The sequence below is a fragment of the Salmo salar genome, chromosome ssa05 (assembly GCF_905237065.1).
Source record: "Salmo salar chromosome ssa05, Ssal_v3.1, whole genome shotgun sequence".
In the NCBI taxonomy this organism is placed as follows: domain Eukaryota; kingdom Metazoa; phylum Chordata; class Actinopteri; order Salmoniformes; family Salmonidae; genus Salmo; species Salmo salar.
The window spans coordinates 78,214,140-78,239,430 of NC_059446.1; the positions used below are offsets into that span (position 1 = coordinate 78,214,140).

The 25,291-nt window shown below is 50.8% G+C and overlaps 2 protein-coding genes across 2 annotated transcripts in view; one reads left to right on the top strand and one right to left on the bottom strand.

Moving 5' to 3' along the window:
* Positions 1 to 797: 797 nt before the first annotated feature.
* On the bottom strand, positions 798 to 6,329 carry LOC106605942 (uncharacterized). Its single transcript, XM_014201947.2, has 12 exons — positions 6,221 to 6,329; positions 5,886 to 5,973; positions 4,802 to 4,832; positions 3,224 to 3,307; positions 2,887 to 3,026; positions 2,647 to 2,772; positions 2,472 to 2,517; positions 2,316 to 2,375; positions 1,676 to 2,058; positions 1,482 to 1,586; positions 1,017 to 1,107; positions 798 to 895 (listed from the first exon to the last, which is right to left on the bottom strand). Exons 2-12 carry the CDS (start codon positions 5,970 to 5,972, stop codon positions 798 to 800), a joined length of 1,251 nt encoding a protein of 416 aa, XP_014057422.2. The 5' UTR covers position 5,973; positions 6,221 to 6,329.
* A 211-nt stretch (positions 6,330 to 6,540) lies between these two features.
* The window catches only part of LOC106605938 (testis-expressed protein 10 homolog), a 50,717-nt gene continuing 31,966 nt past the window's right edge, over positions 6,541 to 25,291 (top strand). Inside the window, exons 1-11 of the mRNA XM_045719020.1 lie at positions 6,541 to 6,693; positions 6,996 to 7,200; positions 7,279 to 7,466; positions 8,836 to 9,162; positions 9,253 to 9,468; positions 9,598 to 9,844; positions 9,933 to 10,045; positions 10,404 to 10,660; positions 10,758 to 10,893; positions 10,993 to 11,162; positions 13,302 to 13,479. Coding sequence (XP_045574976.1) covers positions 7,015 to 7,200; positions 7,279 to 7,466; positions 8,836 to 9,162; positions 9,253 to 9,468; positions 9,598 to 9,844; positions 9,933 to 10,045; positions 10,404 to 10,660; positions 10,758 to 10,893; positions 10,993 to 11,162; positions 13,302 to 13,479 — 2,018 coding nt within the window. The 5' untranslated portion in view covers positions 6,541 to 6,693; positions 6,996 to 7,014. The remainder of the gene's footprint in view (positions 6,694 to 6,995; positions 7,201 to 7,278; positions 7,467 to 8,835; positions 9,163 to 9,252; positions 9,469 to 9,597; positions 9,845 to 9,932; positions 10,046 to 10,403; positions 10,661 to 10,757; positions 10,894 to 10,992; positions 11,163 to 13,301; positions 13,480 to 25,291) is intronic.

Sequence of the window (25,291 nt, forward strand, 5' to 3'; positions counted from 1 at the left end):
TACTGTAGTTACCACTGGTAGAGATGGGAGACTCAGTACTGCAGTTACCACCGGGCAGAGATGGAGCCTCAGTACTGCAGTTACTACTGGTGTAGAGATGGAGAGCCTCTGTGCACTGCAGTTACTACCAAAAGAGATGGAGAGCCCCAGCACTGCAGTTACCACTGAAAGAGATGGAGAGCCCCAGCACTGTAGTTACTACTGGTAGAGATGGAGAGCCCTCAGTACTGTAGTTACTACTGGTAGAGATGGAGAGCCTCAGTACTGTAGTTACTACTGTAGAGATAGAGATCCTGTGTACTGTAGTTACTAATTGGTAGAGATGGAGAGTCCAGCACTGTAGTTACTACTGGTAGAGATGGGAGAGCCCCACTATAGTTACTACTGGTAGAGATGGAGAGCCCCAGTACTGTAGTTACTACTCGGTAGAGAGAGCCTCAGCACCAGAAGCCATACTGGTAGAGATGGAGATCCTCAGTACCAGAAAGTTACTACTGGCAGAGATGGAGCCTCAGTACTGTAGTTACTACTGGCAGAGATGGAGAGCCTCAGTACTGTAGTTACTACTGGTAGAGATGGAGATCCCCAGTACTGTAGTTACCACTGTAGAGATGGAGATCCTCAGTACTGTAGTTACTACTGGTAGAGATGGAGCCCGCACTGCAGCTACTACTGCAAGAGATGGAGAGCCCCGCGCTGCAAAGTTACGGTAGAGATGGAGAACCCCAGTACTGAAAACAACAAGGAAGGAGACCATGTGGCGGCAGGAGACAGCTGCAGACCCTGACTAGTGGATATCAAACTGAGGAGGATGGGTTACCCCAGCAAGATGGATGTGTCAGTGGGGATGGATCAGTTTTAGTACCTGATGGACCATCAGAGTATCTGGAAGGGCCTGCAGAGAGGAGATAAAATAGATGAGACTGATGTACTGTAGATTATACTTCGGAAACAAACTACAGCCATTAAAAGTACGTGTGTATTTATTGCACTGGGGAGATTCCCAGAGAAGCCACCTGAGAAGCGGTCACTACTGCTAGACATTCTGGGAGAATCGGAGTAGCTCATGGAGCCCAGCGACGAACTGCTCTTCATACTAGGACCCTGCTGGACACAAACGCACATACACTGAATCAAGGAGAACAAAGGGGACAAACTACTGAGGAATTATTTGTGGTTTCCTGAATCACACCATCTACCTTACGACTGTATGGGAGTACACAAGGAACAGGTTTAGCCACAGTAAGAATTTGTGCTGTCAGAACACAGAAGGTTCTAGAGCACTGCCTTGTACTGCCATAATCAACAGCAATAAATCACTGACTCAACACAGACAGGAAGTGGGTTAAAGGACTGAATCAAGTGACATTTATCCTCACGTCACCAGTTCCTGTTGCAGGAAGCACCTGAGAGCTGCTTGTTGCACTGGTATTGCAGCTGACAGAGCACAGTGTGTGTGTGTGTGTGTGTGTGCTGCATACCGAGGAAACACTCCTAAGTCTGTAGTCCATTAGGACATCCGTCAGCTTCTGTGTCACCTTCAGCACGATCTGAGCATCACCCTCGTTCTCGATCCGGAAATTGTCCTACACACAGGAAACAGACCCTCAACACACATGTTTAAATAACATTGGAAAGCATAGTTTCACACACACACACACACAGTTCCACTCACCAGGTATTTGAGCAGTGTGGACGGAAGGCTGCTGGTTTCAGGTACCACTCCCATCAACCCTTGGCCTGATCCACTTTCCATCTGTCCCCCACTGAACTCATCAAGGTAGCGGCTTCCCGGACTCTCCCCCAACAGCCCCTCCTGGCCAAAGCCTCCGTCCCTTCCCCCTCCCAGCCCAAAGCCATCGGCTGAACCCCCCAGCCTCTGCCCCCCAGTATTGTCAGGGTAGCCTCGGAAGCTCATGTCCCTTTTCTGGAAGGCCGTAGAGGGAGTGGAGCGAGACAGGGGGTCAGAGTAGCCCCCCATACCGCCCATGGGGTAGTTGAGGAGGCTGCCTTGGAGAGGGAACTCCCCTGGGAACAGAGGCTCTGCAAACCTGCCACCTAGAGGGAGACAAAAGACTGCATTTGGACTACTACACAACACTGCATCCCAACATAGACCAGTCAAGCACACAACAAAGGTCTTATCACCTCAGCAATCTCTGTTAACCCAGAAGTAAAATCTCAAGTAATTTGGACAGCTGCGTGATTATTTATACTTGTTTGAAATTGCAATCTCAGTCTACATTCAGAATCTGCCCACGGGAGATTATCACCTCAGAGGCAACCTTACACTTCTCCCCCACACACGCTCTCACCTGGTTTTGGTCCTCTAGGTCCCATCCCTCCTGGTGGCCCCATTTTGGGGATTGCTGAACCTGTGACAGGGAGATATGTCAGAACCACAGTACATTTAAAAACCGACTGAGCACAATGAGAGTCAGACAAACTTGAGAATAAACAGAAAAACATACGTAGTCCTGCAAACGCTTGGACCTCACTGGGCTCCTTCAGAATCACCTGAAAACACCGTACAGAATCAAGTCAATATCAACAGCACCAGATAGGTGCTCCCTCTCCCCCCCCGACGCATCTCAATAGTCTGCCGTGTTTTCTTTTCCTCATCCATAGCTTTCTGCTCCTCCTCACCTTTAGCTGTCCCCTGCCCTCTGCCTTCTCCAGCTCTGCTGCTGCTTCTTTCACCTTCTTCCTCACTTCATGGTCCTTTGTGGCAGCATCTTCCTTAAAGGGCATCTTGGCAGAATGATTTTGCTTCTGGAGAACAGATGAGACCATAGTTACACAGCATCATAACACAGACCTGTAGATCCAACAGCCTTTTACAGGGACTTTTACTGTGAAAGTTAACAGTGACACACACAGCCTCACCATGTATCTGAAGGAGTGCTTCCAGCCCTTGATGTGAGCCAGCATGTCAGTCTGCAGATGGCTCACCTTGCAGAGTTTACACTGGTAATGGGGCGGGACTGACTTACTGGGGCTGCGGTACTCCCACACATACTGAAGACCTGCAGAACATGAGTGACAGCTCTAACAACCATGGGCAATGAAACATCTCAACAACCAATCATAGACTTGAAAAACAAATCATAGAGCCCCATGAAGCCTATATTAGTGAAAGAGTGCAATGGAGTGACTTGACTTAAATCTCTTGAACCCTTTGCGGCATAGGGCTACTACCATGGTGCAATGAGTAGGTACTCACCAATGACAGTCTCACCAGTGATGGCCTTCAACTGTTTGGTCAAGGAGGGGATGGTCTGCACATTTCCCGCCTTGGTGGTGAACACTGGGAAACGCACAGAAGTCAACACAAAGCACAAACATGGCAGAGACTGCATAATGAGATCGCCATCCTGCCCACGGACAGGTGAGACCAAAGGGTCCACACGTCCAGTCATCTGACCAGCAGACAGCCAATAGCCGTCAGCATACTTCAGGAAGTGAAACACTGCAGGTATACTTCAAAAGAAGGTATAGCTTTAAAAAGGTCACTGCATTCCTTACACAAACCCCCAGTCAAAAGACTTGTAGTGGAGTTTAGAGGTCCTTCATTTACTGAACAACAGTTAGAAACACAACCCTGCTCTTCTGAGCCTCTGAGGTCCTGTTTCAAGGTCTGGTAAGAATCCTTACCATTTGTGCGCTAGTTAGGTTCTGCTAAAAACAGATTGGTTGGGAGTACTGGAATCTGCTTCTCTGGCTGGTAATCAAAGTTGCTGGTAACCAAAAATAACTTCATTTGATTCGCTGTGTGCAATTTGAGCCCCACCTTCACAAGATCATGATTCATTAGAAGGTTGCCTGGAAGGCTCACCAGGGTCTGTTTTGTGCCAGGGTTATAGTACTGACCGCTACACAGAAGAGAAGCTAATCTGAGGTATGGAGGCCTGCTGAAAACCGTGGGGGCTGCAGTTCTTCTGCCCACCTAGACAGGTCAGAGCTGGGCTATAGGATTCTCTCACTCCCATCAGGCACTCCTCCATTCCTGTGTCCAATCAAAGCAGTGAAACTCTTGCATGGGCACAGCAGGTCCCAGCCCCATTGGCAGACAGTGAGTTGAAACACTTCCTACTTTTTGAGGGCCACAAAGGCCCTGAAAGAAAATCCCGCTGCCAGCATCCATTGCCCATCTGAACTACCATAGGCCTATGAGGCCACATTTTTGTGCCGGGGGCTGATAGCCCTAAATTACATTGGGATGGAGTATCCCCATCTCATCCACCACCAATGTGTAGCACCCAACTGGGTGATGCACGGCAGTCATTTAGGCCCACAAAATCTGACCCAGACAGGATCCTTACTGATTTGACTTGCACCAATATGGGGCAACAGCTCTACAGGACTGCAGAGAACCTGCACACCTATGAGTTCCCTAGAGTTAGACATTCTTCTGAGAGGACAGGTTTCACGTTGTGGTTTCTAAAGTTGTTCAGACTGTAAATCATGGACCAAAGTATTTTATGAAATAAAACTACTTTTAATGCATCTAAAAAGATTTGTGCACATTGTATCAAAGACAGACCCCCAAAAAGTCATTGAAATGAACACTAGGGAAAAGCCTTTGTGAGCCACACAGCCTAAGCCTGTGGACAGTGACTAAGTTCACTGGCATTTACAGCAACCTCCATCTAAGAGGCAGTGAATCTCAGACGCAGCCCAGAGCCCACGCTTGGACTTGCCCCCTGCCCAATCAGCCACCAGCAAAAAGGCAGGAGGATGTGAAGTCACAGCTCCCAACCTCCTATCAGAGGCAGTGATGCTGTGTGGAGGCAGAACTTACCTATGTCAGCAGAGAAGTTAGGCTGCTTTCTCTGTCAGTTGGGATAACCAGGCCGAAGGAGAGAGAGACACACAGGCATTAGTGAGACTGGAGGAGGCAGCAGAGGGGCAAACCCCACTGCACTGTTCCCCAAACAGTGGGTCAGGATCCCCTAGAGGGTTGCAGCTTAAGATTGGGTTCTGGATAGGAACATTGGTTTGGTTTAAGCAAAAGCTTCAGGTGGACCACAGCAGAAAAACACATTGGAGAACCCTACTGCACTCCTGTCTCTATGGAGAGAGAGAAATGTCATTTCAGCCTCTCCTCCATGACCCTGTCAGTGACATGAGGGAACTCTGAGCTGTCACTGACTCTGCACCGTACACATGCGCTTTACCTTGAAAGGAAAGTACAAGTACTCTAGTCAGGTGTTTCCAATCAGAATATATATCTGTCACAAAGGCATCATAGAACCAAGCTGCCAGTGAGCCCTAGTGCCAATAGCTCAGCAGGAAAATAAAATAGTGTTATGGGGGCTGACTGCCCACTTAATAGAAAGACAGCGATAAAGAGGGCATGATATTGCCCCAGAGAAAACACCCAGCCCTGTTACACTTGTTAGTTGCAGCCCTTCTACACTTGGTAACAGGGTTATCTGGAATTCCTGCTGCCCACAATACTCTTTAGCATCTCGTAGTCAATGGGTAACTCAAGCCCTGATTGAGGGGCAGTGCAGTAGGCTGCATTTCCACAGAAACACTTAGTCTTAGGAGACCAGAGAGCACTGGTCAGTCCCTGCTGCTCCAGCAGTGTCCAGTGTCTGTGTCCAGCCAAGGGCGGCTAGTAAGGATCCATACCACTTCCTCTGCACAGAGCACTGCTACAACTTTAGGAATGAAACCGGTTAGAAGACCATACGACTACGTACACAGTACTCTCAAAACCACCGTTTTGGAATCCTATTATCACAATAGACACTATTCAGGATGGATTAATTAACCTCATCTGGGTTGTGAATTACTAGTAATACAACTATTATCCTAACCGGGGGCAAACGGCATAACTGGGGGCAATTGGCATGATTACCATGGGAGACCTTGCTTACCCTGTTGTTAGCTCGTCCATTAGCGTTCCTGAACCTCTTCTGTGGTGGAGCGCCATAAGATGGCCTTGGATAGTTGCCTTGCTGCATTCTGAGGGTCATCACAAACAAATAAAGACAGCGTTTCATATCTAATTATATGGGCCACATCTTTTTTTAGGGCGACTAAAAAACAACGCAGCTGGCCTTCTTTTGGGCAAAACCACTTGGCCACGCACAGTGTAAAATATGGTGATTAGCTAGCTGTAGCCACAATATAGTAACGCTACCCGGACAACGTCCTCCAGGGTTACTATATAATAAATACGGTGTAGTATGAGTGACATGAAATACTCTACCTGAAAAATTAAGATTCGCTAAAGCAAACCAGAGCGGGTGAATGTTGAGTATCAAGAAGAACAACTAGGAAATTGACGCATGCGCAGTTGTGTATCTCTTTATAGAAAGACCCGTGACGTACCTGGTTTTGTTCTATGCGTTTGCCTGTGTACTCGAACTCGGAAATTTGAGTTCAAATTAATTTAAAATAATTTAAAGATAATAACGACATACATTTTTCATTTGAAATGTATCCTTTACACAAGTTGCAATAAAACACTGATATATGTAGACGTGAAATTGAGAACAGGAAAAAAAATAATGTTGCAGGCAAATGTGAAGACAGCTTAGCTAGTTGTCGTATCAAAGAGAAAGGCCCATGTTTGTAAAGAAACAACACGAGCTTGGTTTTGCTAATTGACCGTCTTCAAAAGCTACATTCGGCGCGGGAACGCTACTGCATGCACAATTATTTCTGACAGTGTCAACACACGTGGGTATTATTATTACGTTTCAAAACGCAATCAATTAATCTGGGTTTACTACTTATAGATTCTGTGTAAGAGCCGATAGCATGCTGGCTTGCAAACTCACTGCTGCCCACTGTGATTGTGGTCTCCTCCTGGTCCAGCACTAGCACACACTTCGTTATTGTGTCAAATGGCACCATATTCCCCATATAGTGAACCACTTCATCAACATCAACCCTGTTTGGCTCTGGTCAGAACAGAAGTAGTGCACTATATTAGAGAATTGGTTGCAATTTAAGATGTTCCCCCATGTTTCTCTCCACAGATAGTCCTATCCTGCAGAGATGACCAAGTGCAAGAAGAAGAAGAGGCAGGATGACTTCCAGAAGGTCAAGCTGAAGGTGGGGAAGACCAAGCCTAAAGCTGACAACGCCACCAACATCAACTTCCGTACCAAGGGAATAAACCTAACTGAACAGCTGAAGAAAGATGCTAATGCACTCACCACACACAGGAAGCTCAACATCAAGGTAGGTAACACACACACACACTCACGCACACACTCACTCCTCTACTGTACCTTATGCTGTGTGCCTCCCCTCCTCTAGGACCTGTTGTCCCAGCTGCATCACTACAGTGGTACAGTGAAACAGGGAGCTCTTGTGGGACTGAGGGAGCTGCTGACCCTTCACCCCTCAGAGTTAGACCAACACCTCTTCAGTCTGCTCAGCGAGGCTGCTGCTGTCTTCACAGACAAGGACCCGAATGTACGGATGTCTGCCACACGCCTGCTCAGGTTAGAAAAGTATTCTGTTAGTACAAAAAAATATATTTCACCTTTATTTAACCAGGTAGACCAGTTGAGAACAAGTTCTCATTTACAACTGCGACTTGGCCAAGATAAAGCAAAGCAGTGTGACAAAAACAACGACACTGAGTTACACATAGGATAAACAAATATACAGTCAATAACACAATAGAAAAATCTATATACAGTGTGTGCAAATGGAGTAAAGAGGTAAGGCAATAAATAGGCCATAGTGGCAAAATAATTACAATATAGCAATTAAACACTGGAGTGATAGATGTGCAGAAAATGAGTGTGCAAGTAGAGATACTGGGGTGCAAAGGAGCAAAATAAATAACAGTATGGGGATGAGGTAGTTGGATGGGCTATTTACAGATGGGCTATGTACAGGTGCAGTGACCTGACAGCTGGTGCTTAAAGTTAGAGAGTGAGATATGAGTCTCCAGCTTCAGTGGTTTTTGCAGTTCGTTCCAGTCATTGGCAGCAGAGAACTAGAAGGAAAGGCAGCCAAAGGAGGAATTGGCTTTGGGGACGACCAGTGAGATATACCTGCTGGAGTGCGTGCTACGGGTGGGTGTTGTTATGGTGAGCTGAGATAAGGCAAAGCTTTACCTAGCAAAGACTTATAGATGACCTGGAGCCAGTGGGTCTGGCGATGAATATGTAGCGAGGGCCAGCCAACGAGAGCCAGCCGACGAGAGCATACAGGTCGCAGTGGTGGGTGGTATATGGGGCTTTGGTGACAAAACGGATGGCACTGTGATAGACTGCATCCAGTTTGCTGTGTAGAGTGTTGGAGGCTATTTTGTAAATTACATCGTCGAGGATCGGTAGGATAGTCAGTTTTACGAGGGTATGTTTGGCAGCATGAGTGAAGGAAACTTTGTTGCGAAATAGGAAGCCGATTCTAGATTTAATTTTGGATTGGAAATGCTTAATATGAATCTGGAAGGAGAGTTTACAGTCTAACCAGACACCTAGGTATTTGTAGTTGTCCACATATTCTAAGTCGGAACCGTCCAGAGTAGTGATGCTAGTCGGGCGGACGGGTGCGGGCAGCGATCGGTTGAAGAGCATGCATTTAGTTTTACTAGCGTTTAAGAGCAGTTGGAGGCAACGGAAGGAGTGTTGTATGGCATTGAAGCTCGTTTGGAGGTTTGTTAACACAGTGTCTGTTCTCCAACCCCCACAAAACCATACACCACTTGAGAGCAGCACAGTCCTTGGAGAAATGCCTTAGTGCCAGTTCTTCTACTGTCGCACCTTCCTACCCAATATGAGATTTGAACCAGAAACTCTCCTGCTACTAGTGCACCTCCCTAACCTTTAACCTCTACCCTCTCCGTGCCCTGCTCAGGTTCATAGCCCAGAGTGTGCCAGCGGAGCGGACGTCTCCATTCTTCCCTCTCCTCTCTGCCCACCTCTCCTGTGCCATGACCCACATCGAGACGGGTATCCAGGAGGATGCCCTGAAGGTCCTCGACGTTTTGCTGGACCACTATCCTGCCCTGCTGGCCGCTCGTCCCGCCCTGCTGCTCACCAACTTCCTGGAGCTGATCTCACACAGAAGTACCGGGGGCGGGGCAAGGAAGGGGCAGGAGGGGAAGGGGAGGAGCTGGGCCCTGTCAGTCAACCCTAACAGGAACGTGACTGGTCAGCAGTGGAGACTCACAGTGCTGTTCAGGTACTCATACACTTGCAATAAGTTAGCAGTATCCTATTGGTGTGTACATATATTTTTCTGGCGTGACCTTTGTGTTTGTGTGTTTTCCAGACTGTGGCGTTTTCTTCAGGCGGTAGTTGAGGAGAGGCGAGGGGAGGAGGGGGTTGCATGTGTCTCAGGTGACATGTTCAGTGTTTTGAATGGACAAGGAGGAGCTAATGCACCTTTGGAGCTCAACTGGGAGGAGCTTACCTACAGAAAAGGCGGATTCCAGGTGTTTGAACATTCAGGAGCCACGCCCACTCCACACTCCACCTTCAAACTCAGGTACGCACATCACAAACACACACTTCATTAACAAGCATATACACACACATACTCTGCTGATTCACTCTCCTGTCCTGCTCATCATCTGTCCCGCTCATCATCTGTACCTTTCCTCCACTGTATTTGTAGGCCGGAGACTGAGCCTGGGGCTGGGGTGAGTGAGGGGCTGGGCACAGGGGAGGCTGTACGGGGCTTTGCCTCCACCCTGGTGCCCCTTTTACTAGACGTCTGGGTAGAGGCTAGTGCCAGCGACCGGAGCAAGACTGACAGTGCTCATCTCCTCACCCCCGACGCCATGTCATTGATGTACCAGGTCCTCTCCATACTACAGCTGCTACACAAGCTGGCGCCACAGAGAGAACACCAGGAAACACTGGTAACACACACACACACACAGGCGTTCTCTCTCAGTATAACATGTGTGGTTACCTTTGTTCTATTAACAGTGGTGTTTGTGTGTTTAGGATGCGTGGTTTCGCAGTGAGTACCTGGGGGATTTTAAGCAGCACTTCATGAAGAACTTCCCCTATGGAAATCTGGACACTCCTAAACAAAGGCGGAAGACGGACCCCAAGAGGTAAGGTGGGGTGAGGTGGTGCTAGGGCCCTTGGTGTATGTGTAGGTTCTCCAGCGTTTCCCAAACTAGGGGTCGCCACCCCATATGTGTCGCCTGATTTGAAAATCGGGTCGTGAGAGAAACTCTGGGGGGAGAACATCTGGTCTATAGTCAACTGAATGCTCTGCTTAGTCGTAGAACCACTGTTCAATTTCAGCTGTTAGCAGTTAGGACAAACAGCGCTTTCTGTTTTCTTCCTAAACATTTGCTCTGACCATTGAACAGTTTGAGCTATTAGTAATTATGATATATTATATCAGCACAAAATGACTGGGGGGGACATAATTAATAGTGTGTGTGTTTGGGTGTGGTGTGTCAGGAGTAAGCAGGCCCCTACAATCCCAGGGCAGACAGTGGAACCCTTGGCTCTGAACGTGCTGCTCTGCCAGGTCATGGTTTCCATGGTTACCCTCGGCCAGAGGGAGGGGCCAGCCCAGGAGCCCGATGCTGAGTGGCTGATGCCTCTGAGAGGGTTTGTCCAAGAGACTCTGTCCAGTGGGGCCAAGCTGAGCCAGAGACACCTGCATACACTCCTGGAGACTGTCTGGAGAATGGTCATCACACAACGCAGCAGGGGTAAGACTGTGTGTGTGTTTGTGTGGGCTGTCAGGGTGCGGTTATGAGTTAACGTGGTGTCCACATGTCTGGCGTCCTAACCGGTGGTGTGTGTAAGCGGTGACGGAGGACCTGTTACAGGCGGTGTATGTTCAGTACCAGCAGATGAACCTGAATCTGCAGACCAGAACACTGCTACTTTCCTTCTACAGCAGACTGTACCTACAGGAACACAACCACACACACATCGCCAGGTAACACACACGTTGTAGTGTTTACTGTACCAAATAACCAAGTCTGCAGGGTAGACTACTCTGCTCCTAAATGTCTTCCTCTTCGGTCTCCCCCTTCAGGAGTAGAGTGTTGTCTCGGTGGCTGGCTGCTCTACCGCTCCAGTTGTCCCAGCTGGGCCACCGTAACCCTGCCCTCTCAGACAGGCTCCTCCTCTCCATCCAGGCTGCTGCCTCCCGCGGGAACAAGGCCCTGCTGAACTCCCTACACACACATGCATGCAGGCTCTACGGTGAATACACACACACACCTGTATGCAAGCTCTACGGTATATACAACAACACACACGTGAAGCTCCACTTATAACAGTCGGGCAGATCGTTACTAAACAGGTAGTCACTAAATGGCCATACTAGAAAAGACACAAAAGACAATGTACCTTTTGGAGCTATTTTCTGTGTTTCTCCACAGGGGGGCAGTAAAGGTCCATCTGAACATAGCAGGAGAGAGAGGGGAGCATGTTGTACAAGCTAGAGACATGTTGGAGGAGTATCAGTTAAAAGGGGCGGAGGTTGTAAGCTAAGACAGAACTGGAGAGGGGGTTTGTGTTATGATTAAAGGTCCCAGAGAAGACAGAACTGGTGAGGGGGTTTGTGTTATGATTAAAGGTCCCAGAGAAGACAGAACTGGTGAGGGGGTTTGTGTTATGATTAAAGGTCCCAGAGAAGACAGAACTGGTGAGGGGGTTTGTGTTATGATTAAAGGTCCCAGAGAAGACAGAACTGGTGAGGGGGTTTGTGTTATGATTAAAGGTCCCAGAGAAGACAGAACTGGTGAGGGGGTTTGTGTTATGATTAAAGGCCCCAGAGAAGACAGAACTGGTGAGGGGGTTTGTGTTATGATTAAAGGTCCCAGAGAAGACAGAACTGGTGAGGGGGTTTGTGTTATGATTAAAGGCCCCAGAGAAGACAGAACTGGTGAGGGGGTTTGTGTTATGATTAAAGGTCCCAGAGAAGACAGAACTGGTGAGGGGGTTTGTGTTATGATTAAAGGTCCCAGAGAAGACAGAACTGGTGAGGGGGTTTGTGTTATGATTAAAGGCCCCAGAGAAGACAGAACTGGTGAGGGGGTTTGTGTTATGATTAAAGGTCCCAGAGAAGACAGAACTGGTGAGGGGGTTTGTGTTATGATTAAAGGTCCCAGAGAAGACAGAACTGGTGAGGGGGTTTGTGTTATGATTAAAGGCCCCAGAGAAGACAGAACTGGTGAGGGGGTTTGTGTTATGATTAAAGGTCCCAGAGAAGACAGAACTGGTGAGGGGGTTTGTGTTATGATTAAAGGTCCCAGAGAAGACAGAACTGGTGAGGGGGTTTGTGTTATGATTAAAGGTCCCAGAGAAGACAGAACTGGTGAGGGGGTTTGTGTTATGATTAAAGGTCCCAGAGAAGACAGAACTGGTGAGGGGGTTTGTGTTATGATTAAAGGTCCCAGAGAAGACAGAACTGGTGAGGGGGTTTGTGTTATGATTAAAGGTCCCAGAGAAGACAGAGTGGGCGATTCACCATCACAAGACTCTGTTTGTCTGAATGGTCTGTGACATCAGCAACGTGCGTCAGCAGCCAACATAACATAATACAGACGATCTGATCATTACTACTCTCTCTATCTCCCTATCTTTATCTCTGTCTGATGATTTTCTTTGTTAGACCATAAACTGGTGATGGATAGTCCATTCACTCTTTACGTCACCATTGGCTCCTTGCTGCTAGGTACGGTGTGTGTGTTTACAACACCATGCTCCTGGATAGGTACAGGAGTGCAAGCTTTTGTTCCAGCCCAGCACTAACACACCAGATTCAGCTAATCAGTGACTTGATGGGTACAGGTGATTCTAATGATGGGGTGTGTTGGACAGGAACTCAGGCTCTCCAGGACCACAGTTACCATCCTCTGCTATAGTGTATGAGCTGTAGTTAGTGATGTGTAGAGCAGCCAAACTGGTGAACTTTAACGACTTTAACAAGGTAGAAAGTGTTTAGAGTTGATAATAAATGTACATTTCTAAATAATTTAATCTCTGAAAAAGTGTTCTTCAATCACAGTATTTTTTTATATAACGCTTTTAGCAGCATTTTAGTTGATTTTGTGGTCTCAAACCAGTGAGTTTATTTAAATTCTTAATCAAGAATATGGGCAAAATGTAATTATTGAGAATGAAAGAGGTGGGAATGTTGTTCCCTTGTCATATAATTGCTACATGTAATATCAATATAAAATTAAAAATTGTTTTCCAAATTGTATTTTGACTATTTTCTCGATGCGAATATTGGGTCAAGACTGAGACAACCTGGTTCAATATGGGTCCTGAGACAACCAGTTGAGAACCACTGTTGTAGAGTTTGTATATTGACGTGTGTGTGTGTGTGTGTAGACCCACAGGAGGGCAGTGTGGTATTGTTACCGGCTGAGTCTCAGCAGCGATTGGTCCAGCTACTCTACTTCCTGCCTGTGATGTCACAGGGTCTGTTGGCCAATCTGAGTCGCTGCTGCACTGCGGGACGCGTCTCTGCCGGCCTGGCTGCCTCCCTCATACGCATCATACACCTCAGGTAACCCCAGCAACCTCCCAAAGCTACGCATCATACACCTCAGGTAACCCCAGCAACCTCCCAAAGCTACGCATCATACACCTCAGGTAACCCCAGCAACCTCCCAAAGCTACGCATCATACACCTCAGGTAACCCCAGCAACCTCCCAAAGCTACGCATCATACACCTCAGGTAACCCCAGCAACCTCCCAAAGCTACGCATCATACACCTCAGGTAACCCCCAGCAACCTCCCAAAGCTACGCATCATACACCTCAGGTAACCCCAGCAACCTCCCAAAGCTACGCATCATACACCTCAGGTAACCCCAGCAACCTCCCAAAGCTACGCATCATACACCTCCGGTAACCACAGCAACCTCCCAAAGCTACGCATCATACACCTCAGGTAACCCCAGCAACCTCCCAAAGCTACGCATCATACACCTCAGGTAACCCCAGCAACCTCCCTCATACGCCTCAGGTAACCCCAGCAACCTCCCAAAGCTACGCATCATACACCTCAGGTAACCCCAGCAACCTCCCAAAGCTACGCATCATACACCTCAGGTAACCCCAACAACCTCCCTCATACGCATCATACACCTCAGGTAACCCCAACAACCTCCCTCATACGCATCATACACCTCAGGTAACCCCAGCAACCTCCCAAAGCTACGCATCATACACCTCAGGTAACCCCAGCAACCTCCCAAAGCTACGCATCATACACCTCAGGTAACCCCAGCAACCTCCCAAAGCTACGCATCATACACCTCAGGTAACCCCAGCAACCTCCCAAAGCTACGCATCATACACCTCAGGTAACCCCAGCAACCTCCCAAAGCTATGCATCATACACCTCAGGTAACCCCAGCAACCTCCCAAAGCTACGCATCATACACCTCAGGTAACCCCAGCATTCTCCCAAAGCTACGCATCATACACCTCAGGTAACCCCAGCAACCTCCCAAAGCTACGCATCATACACCTCAGGTAACCCCAGCAACCTCCCAAAGCTACGCATCATACACCTCAGGTAACCCCAGCAACCTCCCAAAGCTACGCATCATACACCTCAGGTAACCCCAGCAACCTCCCAAAGCTACGCATCATACACCTCAGGTAACCCCAGCAACCTCCCAAAGCTACGCATCATACACCTCAGGTAACCCCCAGCAACCTCCCAAAGCTACGCATCATACACCTCAGGTAACCCCCAGCAACCTCCCAAAGCTACGCATCATACACCTCAGGTAACCCCAGCAACCTCCCAAAGCTACGCATCATACACCTCAGGTAACCCCAGCAACCTCCCAAAGCTACGCATCATACACCTCAGGTAACCCCAGCAACCTCCCAAAGCTACGCATCATACACCTCCGGTAACCCCAGCAACCTCCCAAAGCTACGCATCATACACCTCAGGTAACCCCAGCAACCTCCCAAAGCTACGCATCACACACCTCAGGTAACCCCAGCAACCTCCCAAAGCTACGCATCATACACCTCAGGTAACCCCAGCAACCTCCCAAAGCTACGCATCATACACCTCAGGTAACCCCAGCAACCTCCCAAAGCTACGCATCATACACCTCAGGTAACCCCAGCAACCTCCCAAAGCTACGCATCATACACCTCAGGTAACCCCAGCAACCTCCCTCAGCTACGCATCATACACCTCAGGTAACCCCAGCAACCTCCCAAAGCTACGCATCATACACCTCAGGTAACCCCAGCAACCTCCCAAAGCTACGCATCACACACCTCAGGTAACCCCAGCAACCTCCCAAAGCTACGCATCATACACCTCAGGTAACCCCAGCAACCTCCCAAAGCTACGCATCATACACCTCAGGTAACCCCAGCAACCTCCCAAAGCTACGCATCATACACCTCAGGTAACCCCAGCAACCTCCCAAAGCTACAGACTGAGGTTCTTACATGATCCCTGTGTCACAGAAATGTGAGTCATGTGGTTTAAAGTTAAACAAGGTTTGACCGTTGAGGTTTCATCCTCAACATGTAGATGATATCCAGGGCAGCCCAACATCACGTGGTCTTTACGGTTTGACATCTTTTCTCTTGCACTTAAAAACGTTCTGAGTAGAATTTTCAATTCATAAAAGTGTGTGTGTGAGAGAGAGCTGTCAGTCGTTCCCAGTTAGAGAGGGGAGACAGCAGACCGATGGTTCGCCACCTTAATGGAATCAAACAATCAACCAATTAAGGCACGTCGAGGGTTGTGGCACAAGATTAGTGTCATGAGCTCATGGTTTATAACAAGGCCTGACGCTGATGGTACTTGATGGGAATTTCTAGATGTCAGTGTTGGTCCTTTAGTGTGCTGTTGTGTGTGAGCTTAATGTTGTGCTGTTTGGTCATGCTGTGGTTTGCCAGTGATTTCTCACATGCATCCAGCCTTGCATAACGCATGATGTCATCAGTGTGCATCGCCAGCAAGTGTGTGTGTATTTGTGAGACACCCAGTGTTTCTCTGGGGTGGTGTTACACACACACACACCTGACTAGGGGTTGGGGGAGTGTGTGTGTGGAGACTAGGGGTTGGGGGAGTGTGTGTGTGGAGACTAGGGGTTGGGGCAGTGTGTGTGTGTAGAGACTAGGGGTTGGGGCAGTGTGTGTGTGTGTGTGTGTGTGTGGAGACTAGGGGTTGGGGCAGTGTGTGTGTGTGTAGAGACTAGGGGTTGGGGCAGTGTGTGTGTGGTGTGTGTGTGTGTGTAGAGACTAGGGGTTGGGGCAGTGTGTGTGTGTGGAGACTAGGGGTTGGGGCAGTGTGTGTGTGTGTGGAGACTAGGGGTATGGGCAGTGTGTGTGTGTAGAGACTAGGGGTTGGGGCAGTGTGTGTGTGTGTGTAGAGACTAGGGGTTGGGGCAGTGTGTGTGTGTGTGTGTGTAGAGACTAGGGGTTGGGGCAGTGTGTGTGTGTGTGTGTGTGTGTGAGACTAGGGGTTGGGGCAGTGTGTGTGTGTAGAGACTAGGGGTTGGGGGAGTGTGTGTGTGGAGACTAGGGGTTGGGGGAGTGTGTGTGTGGAGACTAGGGGTTGGGGCAGTGTGTGTGTGTGTAGAGACTAGGGGTTGGGGCAGTGTGTGTGTGTGTGTGTGTGTGTGTGTGTGTGGAGACTAGGGGTTGGGGCAGTGTGTGTGTGTGTGTAGAGACTAGGGGTTGGGGCAGTGTGTGTGTGTGTGTGTGTGTGTGTAGAGACTAGGGGTTGGGGCAGTGTGTGTGTGTGGAGACTAGGGGTTGGGGCAGTGTGTGTGTGTGTGGAGACTAGGGGTATGGGCAGTGTGTGTGTGTAGAGAGTAGGGGTTGGGGCAGTGTGTGTGTGTGTGTAGAGACTAGGGGTTGGGGCAGTGTGTGTGTGTGTGTGTGTGTAGAGACTAGGGGTTGGGGCAGTGTGTGTGTGTGTGTGTGTGTGTGTGTGGAGACTAGGGGTTGGGGCAGTGTGTGTGTGTAGAGACTAGGGGTTGGGGCAGTGTGTGTGTGGTGTGTGTGTGTGTAGAGACTAGGGGTTGGGGCAGTGTGTGTGTGTGGAGACTAGGGGTTGGGGCAGTGTGTGTGTGTGTGTAGAGACTAGGGGTATGGGCAGTGTGTGTGTGTAGAGACTAGGGGTTGGGGCAGTGTGTGTGTGTGTGTAGAGACTAGGGGTTGGGGCAGTGTGTGTGTGTGTGTGTGTAGAGACTAGGGGTTGGGGCAGTGTGTGAGTGTGTGTGTAGAGACTAGGGGTTGGGGCAGTGTGTGTGTGTAGAGACTAGGGGTTGGGGCTGTGTGTGTGTAGAGACTAGGGGTTGGGGCAGTGTGTGTGTGTGTGTAGAGACTAGGGGTTGGGGCAGTGTGTGTGTGTGTGTGTAGAGACTAGGGGTTGGGGCAGTGTGTGTGTGTGTGTGTAGAGACTAGGGGTTGGGGCAGTGTGTGTGTGTGTGTAGAGACTAGGGGTTGGGGTATTGTGTGTGTGTGTGTGTGTGTGTGTGTGTAGAGACTAGGGGTTGGGGTAGTGTGTGTGTGTGTGTGTGTGTGTGTGTGTGTGTGTGTGTAGAGACTAGGGGTTGGGGCAGTGTGTGTGTGTGTGTAGAGACTAGGGGTTGGGGCAGTGTGTGTGTGTGTGTGTGTAGAGACTAGGGGTTGGGGCAGTGTGTGTGTGTGTAGAGACTAGGGGTTGGGGCAGTGTGTGTGTGTGTGTAGAGACTAGGGGTTGGGGCAGTGTGTGTGTGTGTGTGTGTGTGTAGAGACTAGGGGTTGGGGCAGTGTGTGTGTGTGTGTGTAGAGACTAGGGGTTGGGGCAGTGTGTGTGTGTGTGTGTGTGTAGAGACTAGGGGTTGGGGCAGTGTGTGTGTGTGTAGAGGCTAGGGGTTGGGGCAGTGTGTGTGTGTGTAGAGACTAGGGGTTGGGGCAGTGTGTGTGTAGAGACTAGGGGTTGGGGCAGTGTGTGTGTGTGTAGAGATTAGGGGTTGGGGCAGTGTGTGTGTGTGTGTGTAGAGACTAGGGGTTGGGGCAGTGTGTGTGTGTGTGTGTGTGTGTGTGTGTGGAAACTAGGGGTTGGGGCAGTGTGTGTGTGTGTGTGTAGAGACTAGGGGTTGGGGCAGTGTGTGTGTGTAGAGACTAGGGGTTGGGGCAGTGTGTGTGTAGAGACTAGGGGTTGGGGCAGTGTGTGTGTAGAGACTAGGGGTTGGGGCAGTGTGTGTGTAGAGACTAGGGGTTGGGGCAGTGTGTGTGTGTGTGTGTAGAGACTAGGGGTTGGGGCAGTGTGTGTGTGTGTGTGTGTTAGAGACTAGGGGTTGGGGCAGTGTGTGTGTGTGTGTGTGTGTAGAGACTAGGGGTTGGGGCAGTGTGTGTGTGTGTGTGTGTGTGTAGAGACTAGGGGTTGGGGCTGTGTGTGTAGAGACTAGGGGTTGGGGCTGTGTGTGTGTGTGTAGAGACTAGGGGTTGGGGCAGTGTGTGTGTAGAGACTAGGGGTTGGGGCAGTGTGTGTGTGTAGAGACTAGGGGTTGGGGCAGTGTGTGTGTGTAGAGACTAGGGGTTGGGGCAGTGTGTGTGTGTGTAGAGACTAGGGGTTGGGGCCAGTGTGTGTGTGTGTAGAGACTAGGGGTTGGGGCAGTGTGTGTAGAGACTAGGGGTTGGGGCAGTGTGTGTGTGTGTGAGAGACTAGGGGTTGGGGCAGTGTGTGTGTGTGTGTGTGTGTGTGTGTGTGTGTGTGTTAGAGACTAGGGGTTGGGGCAGTGTGTGTGTGTGTGAGAGATTAGGGGTTGGGGCAGTGTGTGTGTGTGTAGAGACTAGGGGTTGGGGCAGTGTGTGTGTGTAGAGACTAGGGGTTGGGGCAGTGTGTGTGTGTGTAGAGACTAGGGGTTGGGGCAGTGTGTGTGTGTGTGTAGAGACTAGGGGTTGGGGCAGTGTGTGTGTGTGTGTGTGTGTGTGTAGAGACTAGGGGTTGGGGCAGTGTGTGTGTGTGTGTGTGTGTGTGTTAGAGACTAGGGGTTGGGGCTGTGTGTGTAGAGACTAGGGGTTGGGGCAGTGTGTGTGTGTGTGTGTAGAGACTAGGGGTTGGTTCAGTGTGTGTGTGTGTGTGTAGAGACTAGGGGTTGGGGCAGTGTGTGTGTGTGTGTAGAGACTAGGGGTTGGGGCAGTGTGTGTGTAGAGACTAGGGGTTGGGGCAGTGTGTGTGTAGAGACTAGGGGTTGGGGCAGTGTGTGTGTGTAGAGACTAGGGGTTGGGGCAGTGTGTGTGTGTGTAGAGACTAGGGGTTGGGGCAGTGTGTGTGTGTGTAGAGACTAGGGGTTGGGGCAGTGTGTGTGTGTGTAGAGACTAGGGGTTGGGGCAGTGTGTGTGTGTGTAGAGACTAGGGGTTGGGGCAGTGTGTGTGTGTGTGTAGAGACTAGGGGTTGGGGCAGTGTGTGTGTGTGTGTAGAGACTAGGGGTTGTGGCAGTGTGTGTGTGTGTGTAGAGACTAGGGGTTGGGGCAGTGTGTGTGTGTGTGTGTGTGTGTGTGTGTGTTAGAGACTAGGGGTTGGGGCAGTGTGTGTGTGTGTGTGTGTAGAGACTAGGGGTTGGGGCAGTGTGTGTGTGTGTGTGTAGAGACTAGGGGTTGGGGCAGTGTGTGTGTGTGTGTGTGTGTTAGAGACTAGGGGTTGGGGCAGTGTGTGTGTAGAGACTAGGGTTTGGGGCAGTGTGTGTGTGTGTGTGTGTGTGTGTGAGAGATTAGGGGTTGGGGCAGTGTGTGTGTGTGTGTGTGTAGAGACTAGGGGTTGGGGCAGTGTGTGTGTGTGTGTGTGTGTAGAGACTAGGGGTTGGGGCAGTGTGTGTGTGTGTGTGTGTGTAGAGACTAGGGGTTGGGGCAGTGTGTGTGTGTGTGTGTGTGTGTAGAGACTAGGGGTTGGGGCAGTGTGTGTGTGTAGAGACTAGGGTTTGGGGCAGTGTGTGTGTGTGTGTGTGTGTGTGTGTAGAGATTAGGGGTTGGGGCAGTGTGTGTGTGTGTGTGTAGAGACTAGGGGTTGGGGCAGTGTGTGTGTGTGTGTGTGTAGAGACTAGGGGTTGGGGCAGTGTGTGTGTGTGTGTGTAGAGACTAGGGGTTGGGGCAGTGTGTGTGTGTGTGTGTAGAGACTAGGGGTTGGGGCAGTGTGTGTGTGTGTGTGTGTGTGTGTGTGTGTGTAGAGACTAGGGGTTGGGGCAGTGTGTGTGTGTGTAGAGACTAGGGGTTGGGGCAGTGTGTGTGTGTGTAGAGACTAGGGGTTGGGGCAGTGTGTGTGTGTGTGTGTAGAGACTAGGGGTTGGGGCAGTGTGTGTGTGTGTGTGTAGAGACTAGGGGTTGGGGCAGTGTGTGTGTGTGTGTGTGAGAGACTAGGGGTTGGGGCAGTGTGTGTGTGTAGAGACTAGGGGTTGGGGCAGTGTGTGTGTGTGTGTAGAGACTAGGGGTTGGGGCAGTGTGTGTGTGTGTAGAGACTAGGGGTTGGGGCAGTGTGTGTGTGTGTAGAGACTAGGGGTTGGGGCAGTGTGTGTGTGTGTGTGTGTGTAGAGACTAGGGGTTGGGGCAGTGTGTGTGTGTGTGTGTGTGTGTGTGTGTAGAGACTAGGGGTTGGGGCTGTGTGTGTAGAGACTAGGTTGGGGCTGTGTGTGTGTAGAGACTAGGGGTTGGTTCAGTGTGTGTGTGTGTGTGTTAGAGACTAGGGGTTGGGGCAGTGTGTGTGTAGAGACTAGGGGTTGGGGCAGTGTGTGTGTGTGTTAGAGACTAGGGGTTGGGGCAGTGTGTGTGTGTGTAGAGACTAGGGGTTGGGGCAGTGTGTGTGTGTGTAGAGACTAGGGGTTGGGGCAGTGTGTGTGTGTGTAGAGACTAGGGGTTGGGGCAGTGTGTGTGTGTGTAGAGACTAGGGGTTGGGGCAGTGTGTGTGTGTGTGTGTGTAGAGACTAGGGGTTGGGGCAGTGTGTGTGTGTGTGTGTGGTGTGTAGAGACTAGGGGTTGGGGCAGTGTGTGTGTGTGTGTGTGTGTAGAGACTAGGGGTTGGGGCAGTGTGTGTGTGTGTGTGTGTAGAGACTAGGGGTTGGGGCAGTGTGTGTGTGTGTGTGTGTGTAGAGACTAGGGGTTGGGGCAGTGTGTGTGTAGAGACTAGGGTTTGGGGCAGTGTGTGTGTGTGTGTGTGTTTGTAGAGATTAGGGGTTGGGGCAGTGTGTGTGTGTGTGTGTAGAGACTAGGGGTTGGGGCAGTGTGTGTGTGTGTGTGTAGAGACTAGGGGTTGGGGCAGTGTGTGTGTGTGTGTGTAGAGACTAGGGGTTGGGGCAGTGTGTGTGTGTGTGTGTGTGTAGAGACTAGGGGTTGGGGCAGTGTGTGTGTGTGTGTGTGTGTGTAGAGACTAGGGGTTGGGGCAGTGTGTGTGTGTGTGTGTGGGAGACTAGGGGTTGGGGCAGTGTGTGTGTATAGAGACTAGGGGTTGGGGCAGTGTGTGTGTGTGTGTGTGTGTGGGAGAGACACTAGTGGTTGGGGCAGTGTGTGTGTGTAGAGACTAGGGGTTGGGGCAGTGTGTGTGTGTAGAGACTAGGGGTTGGGGCAGTGTGTGTGTGTGTGTGTAGAGACTAGGGGTTAGGGCAGTGTGTGTAGAGACTAGGGGTTGCGGCAGTGTGTGTGTGGAGAGAGAGACTAGTGGTTGGGGCAGTGTGTGTGTGGAGAGAGACACTAGTGGTTGGGGCAGTGTGTGTGTGTGGAGACTAGTGGTTGGGGCAGTGTGTGTGTGTGTGTGTGTGTGTGTGTGTGTGTGTGTGTGTGTGTGTGTGGGAGAGAGACACTAGTGGTTGGGGCAGTGTGTGTGTGGAGAGAGACACTAGTGGTTGGGGCAGTGTGTGTGTGTGGAGACTAGTGGTTGGGGCAGTGTGTGTGTGTGTGTGTGTGTGAGAGAGACACTAGTGGTTGGGGCAGTGTGTGTGTGGAGAGAGACACTAGTGGTTGGGACAGTGTGTGTGTGGAGAGAGACACTAGTGGTTGGGGCAGTGTGTGTGTGGAGAGAGACACTAGTGGTTGGGGCAGTGTGTGTGTGTAGAGACTAGGGGTTGGGGCAGTGTGTGTGTGTAGAGACTAGGGGTTGGGGCAGTGTGTGTGTGTAGAGACTAGGGGTTGGGGCAGTGTGTGTGTGTGTGTAGAGACTAGGGGTTGGGGCAGTGTGTGTGTGTGTGTGTGTGTGTGTGTGTGTGTGGGAGACTAGGGGTTGGGGCAGTGTGTGTGTGTAGAGACTAGGGGTTGGGGCAGTGTGTGTGTGTGGAGACTAGGGGTTGGGGCAGTGTGTGTGTGTGTGTGTGTAGAGACTAGGGGTTGGGGCAGTGTGTGTGTGTGTGTAGAGACTAGGGGTTGGGGCAGTGTGTGTGTGTGTAGAGACTAGGGGTTGGGGCAGTGTGTGTGTGTGTGTGTAGAGACTAGGGGTTGGGGCAGTGTGTGTGTGTAGAGACTAGGGGTTGGGGCAGTGTGTGTGTGTAGAGACTAGGGGTTGGGGCAGTGTGTGTGTGTGTGTAGAGACTAGGGGTTGGGGCAGTGTGTGTGTGTGTAGAGACTAGGGGTTGGGGCTGAGTGTGTGTGTGTAGAGACTAGGGGTTGGGGCTGTGTGTGTGTGTAGAGACTAGGGGTTGGGGCAGTGTGTGTGTGTGTGTGTGTGTGTAGAGACTAGGGGTTGGGGCAGTGTGTGTGTGTGTGTGTAGAGACTAGGGGTTGGGGCAGTGTGTGTGTGTAGAGACTAGGGGTTGGGGCAGTGTGTGTGTAGAGACTAGGGGTTGGGGCAGTGTGTGTGTGTAGAGACTAGGGGTTGGGGCAGTGTGTGTGTTGTAGAGACTAGGGGTTGGGGCAGTGTGTGTGTAGAGACTAGGGGTTGGGGCAGTGTGTGTGTAGAGACTAGGGGTTGGGGCAGTGTGTGTGTGTGTGTGTGTAGAGACTAGGGGTTGGGGCAGTGTGTGTGTGTGTGTGTGTAGAGACTAGGGGTTGGGGCAGTGTGTGTGTGTGTGTAGAGACTAGGGGTTGGGGCAGTGTGTGTGTGTAGAGACTAGGGGTTGGGGCAGTGTGTGTGTGTGTGTGTAGAGACTAGGGGTTGGGGCAGTGTGTGTGTGTGTGTGTGTAGAGACTAGGGGTTGGGGCAGTGTGTGTGTGTGTGTGTAGAGACTAGGGGTTGGGGCAGTGTGTGTGTGTGTAGAGACTAGGGGTTGGGGCAGTGTGTGTGTGTGTGTAGAGACTAGGGGTTGGGGCAGTGTGTGTGTGTGTAGAGACTAGGGGTTGGGGCAGTGTGTGTGTGTGTGTGTAGAGACTAGGGGTTGGGGCAGTGTGTGTGTGTGTGTGTTAGAGACTAGGGGTTGGGGCAGTGTGTGTGTGTGTGTGTGTGTGTGTGTAGAGACTAGGGGTTGGGGCAGTGTGTGTGTAGAGACTAGGGGTTGGGGCAGTGTGTGTGTGTAGAGACTAGGGGTTGGGGGCAGTGTGTGTGTGTGTAGAGACTAGTTGTTGGGGCAGTGTGTGTGTGTGTGTAGAGACTAGGGGTTGGGGCAGTGTGTGTGTGTGTGTGTGTGTGTGTGTAGAGACTAGGGGTTGGGGCAGTGTGTGTGTGTGTGTGTGTGTGTGTGTGTGTGTGTGTGTAGAGACTAGGGGTTGGGGCAGTGTGTGTGTGTGTGTGTGTAGAGACTAGGGGTTGGGGCAGTGTGTGTGTGTGTGTGTGTGTAGAGACTAGGGGTTGGGGCAGTGTGTGTGTGTAGAGACTAGGGGTTGGGGCAGTGTGTGTGTGTGTAGAGACTAGGGGTTGGGGCAGTGTGTGTGTGTGTGTAGAGACTAGGGGTTGGGGCAGTGTGTGTGTGTGTAGAGACTAGGGGTTGGGGCAGTGTGTGTGTGTGTGTGTAGAGACTAGGGGTTGGGGTGTAGTGTGTGTGTGTGTGTGTGTAGAGACTAGGGGTTGGGAGCATTGTGTGTGTGTGTGTAGAGACTAGGGGTTGGGGCAGTGTGTGTGTGTGTGTGAGAGACTAGGGGTTGGGGCAGTGTGTGTGTGTGTGTGTTAGAGACTAGGGGTTGGGGCAGTGTGTGTGTGTGTGTGTGAGAGACTAGGGGTTGGGGCAGTGTGTGTGTGTGTGTGTAGAGACTAGGGGTTGGGGCAGTGTGTGTGTGTAGAGACTAGGGGTTGGGGCAGTGTGTGTGTGTGTGTGTGTTAGAGACTAGGGGTTGGGGCAGTGTGTGTGTGTAGAGACTAGGGGTTGGGGCAGTGTGTGTGTGTGTGTGTGTAGAGACTAGGGGTTGGGGCAGTGTGTGTGTGTGTGTGTTAGAGACTAGGGGTTGGGGCAGTGTGTGTGTGTGTTAGAGACTAGGGGTTGGGGCAGTGTGTGTGTGTAGAGACTAGGGGTTGGGGCGTGTGTGTGTGTGTGTAGAGACTAGGGGTTGGGGCAGTGTGTGTGTGTGTGTGTGTAGAGACTAGGGGTTGGGGCAGTGTGTGTGTGTGTTGTAGAGACTAGGGGTTGGGGCAGTGTGTGTGTGTAGAGACTAGGGGTTGGGGCAGTGTGTGTGTGTGAGACTAGGGGTTTGGGGCAGTGTGTGTGTGTGTGTAGAGACTAGGGGTTGGGGCAGTGTGTGTGTGTGAGAGACTAGGGGTTGGGGCAGTGTGTGTGTGTTGTAGAGACTAGGGGTTGGGAGCAGTGTGTGTGTGTTTAGAGACTAGGGGTTGGGGCAGTGTGTGTGTGCAGAGACTAGGGGTTGGGGCAGTGTGTGTGTGTGTGTAGAGACTAGGGGTTGGGGCAGTGTGTGTGTGTGTGAGAGACTAGGTGTTGGGGCAGTGTGTGTGTGTGTGTAGAGACTAGGGGTTGGGGCAGTGTGTGTGTGTGTGGTTGTAGAGACTAGGGGTTGGGGCAGTGTGTGTGTGTGTGTGTGTAGAGACTAGGGGTTGGGGCAGTGTGTGTGTGTGTGTAGAGACTAGGGGTTGGGGCAGTGTGTGTGTGTGTGTGTGTGTTAGAGACTAGGGGTTGGGGCAGTGTGTGTGTGTGTAGAGACTAGGGGTTGGGGCAGTGTGTGTGTGTGTAGAGACTAGGGGTTGGGGCAGTGTGTGTGTGTGTGTGTAGAGACTAGGGTTGGGGCAGTGTGTGTGTGTGTTAGAGACTAGGGGTTGGGGGCAGTGTGTGTGTGTGTAGAGACTAGGGGTTGGGGCAGTGTGTGTGTGTGTGTAGAGACTAGGGGTTGGGGCAGTGTGTGTGTGTGTGTGTAGAGACTAGGGGTTGGGGCAGTGTGTGTGTGGAGAGACTAGGGGTTGGGGCTGTGTGTGTGTGTGTGTGTGTGTGTGTGTGTGTGTGTGTGTAGAGACTAGGGGTTGGGGCAGTGTGTGTGTGTGTG

Bases quoted from the DNA above. Each gene is read 5' to 3' on its own strand.
- LOC106605942 (XM_014201947.2), bottom strand. From the start codon at position 5,972: ATGCAGCAAGGCAACTATCCAAGGCCATCTTATGGCGCTCCACCACAG. The intron at 3,308-4,801 runs GTAAGTTCTGCC...TGCGTTTCCCAG, and splicing joins TAACTTCTCTGCTGACATAG to TGTTCACCACCAAGGCGGGA. The intron at 1,587-1,675 runs GTGAGTGGAACT...TCCTGTGTGTAG, and splicing joins CCACACTGCTCAAATACCTG to GACAATTTCCGGATCGAGAA.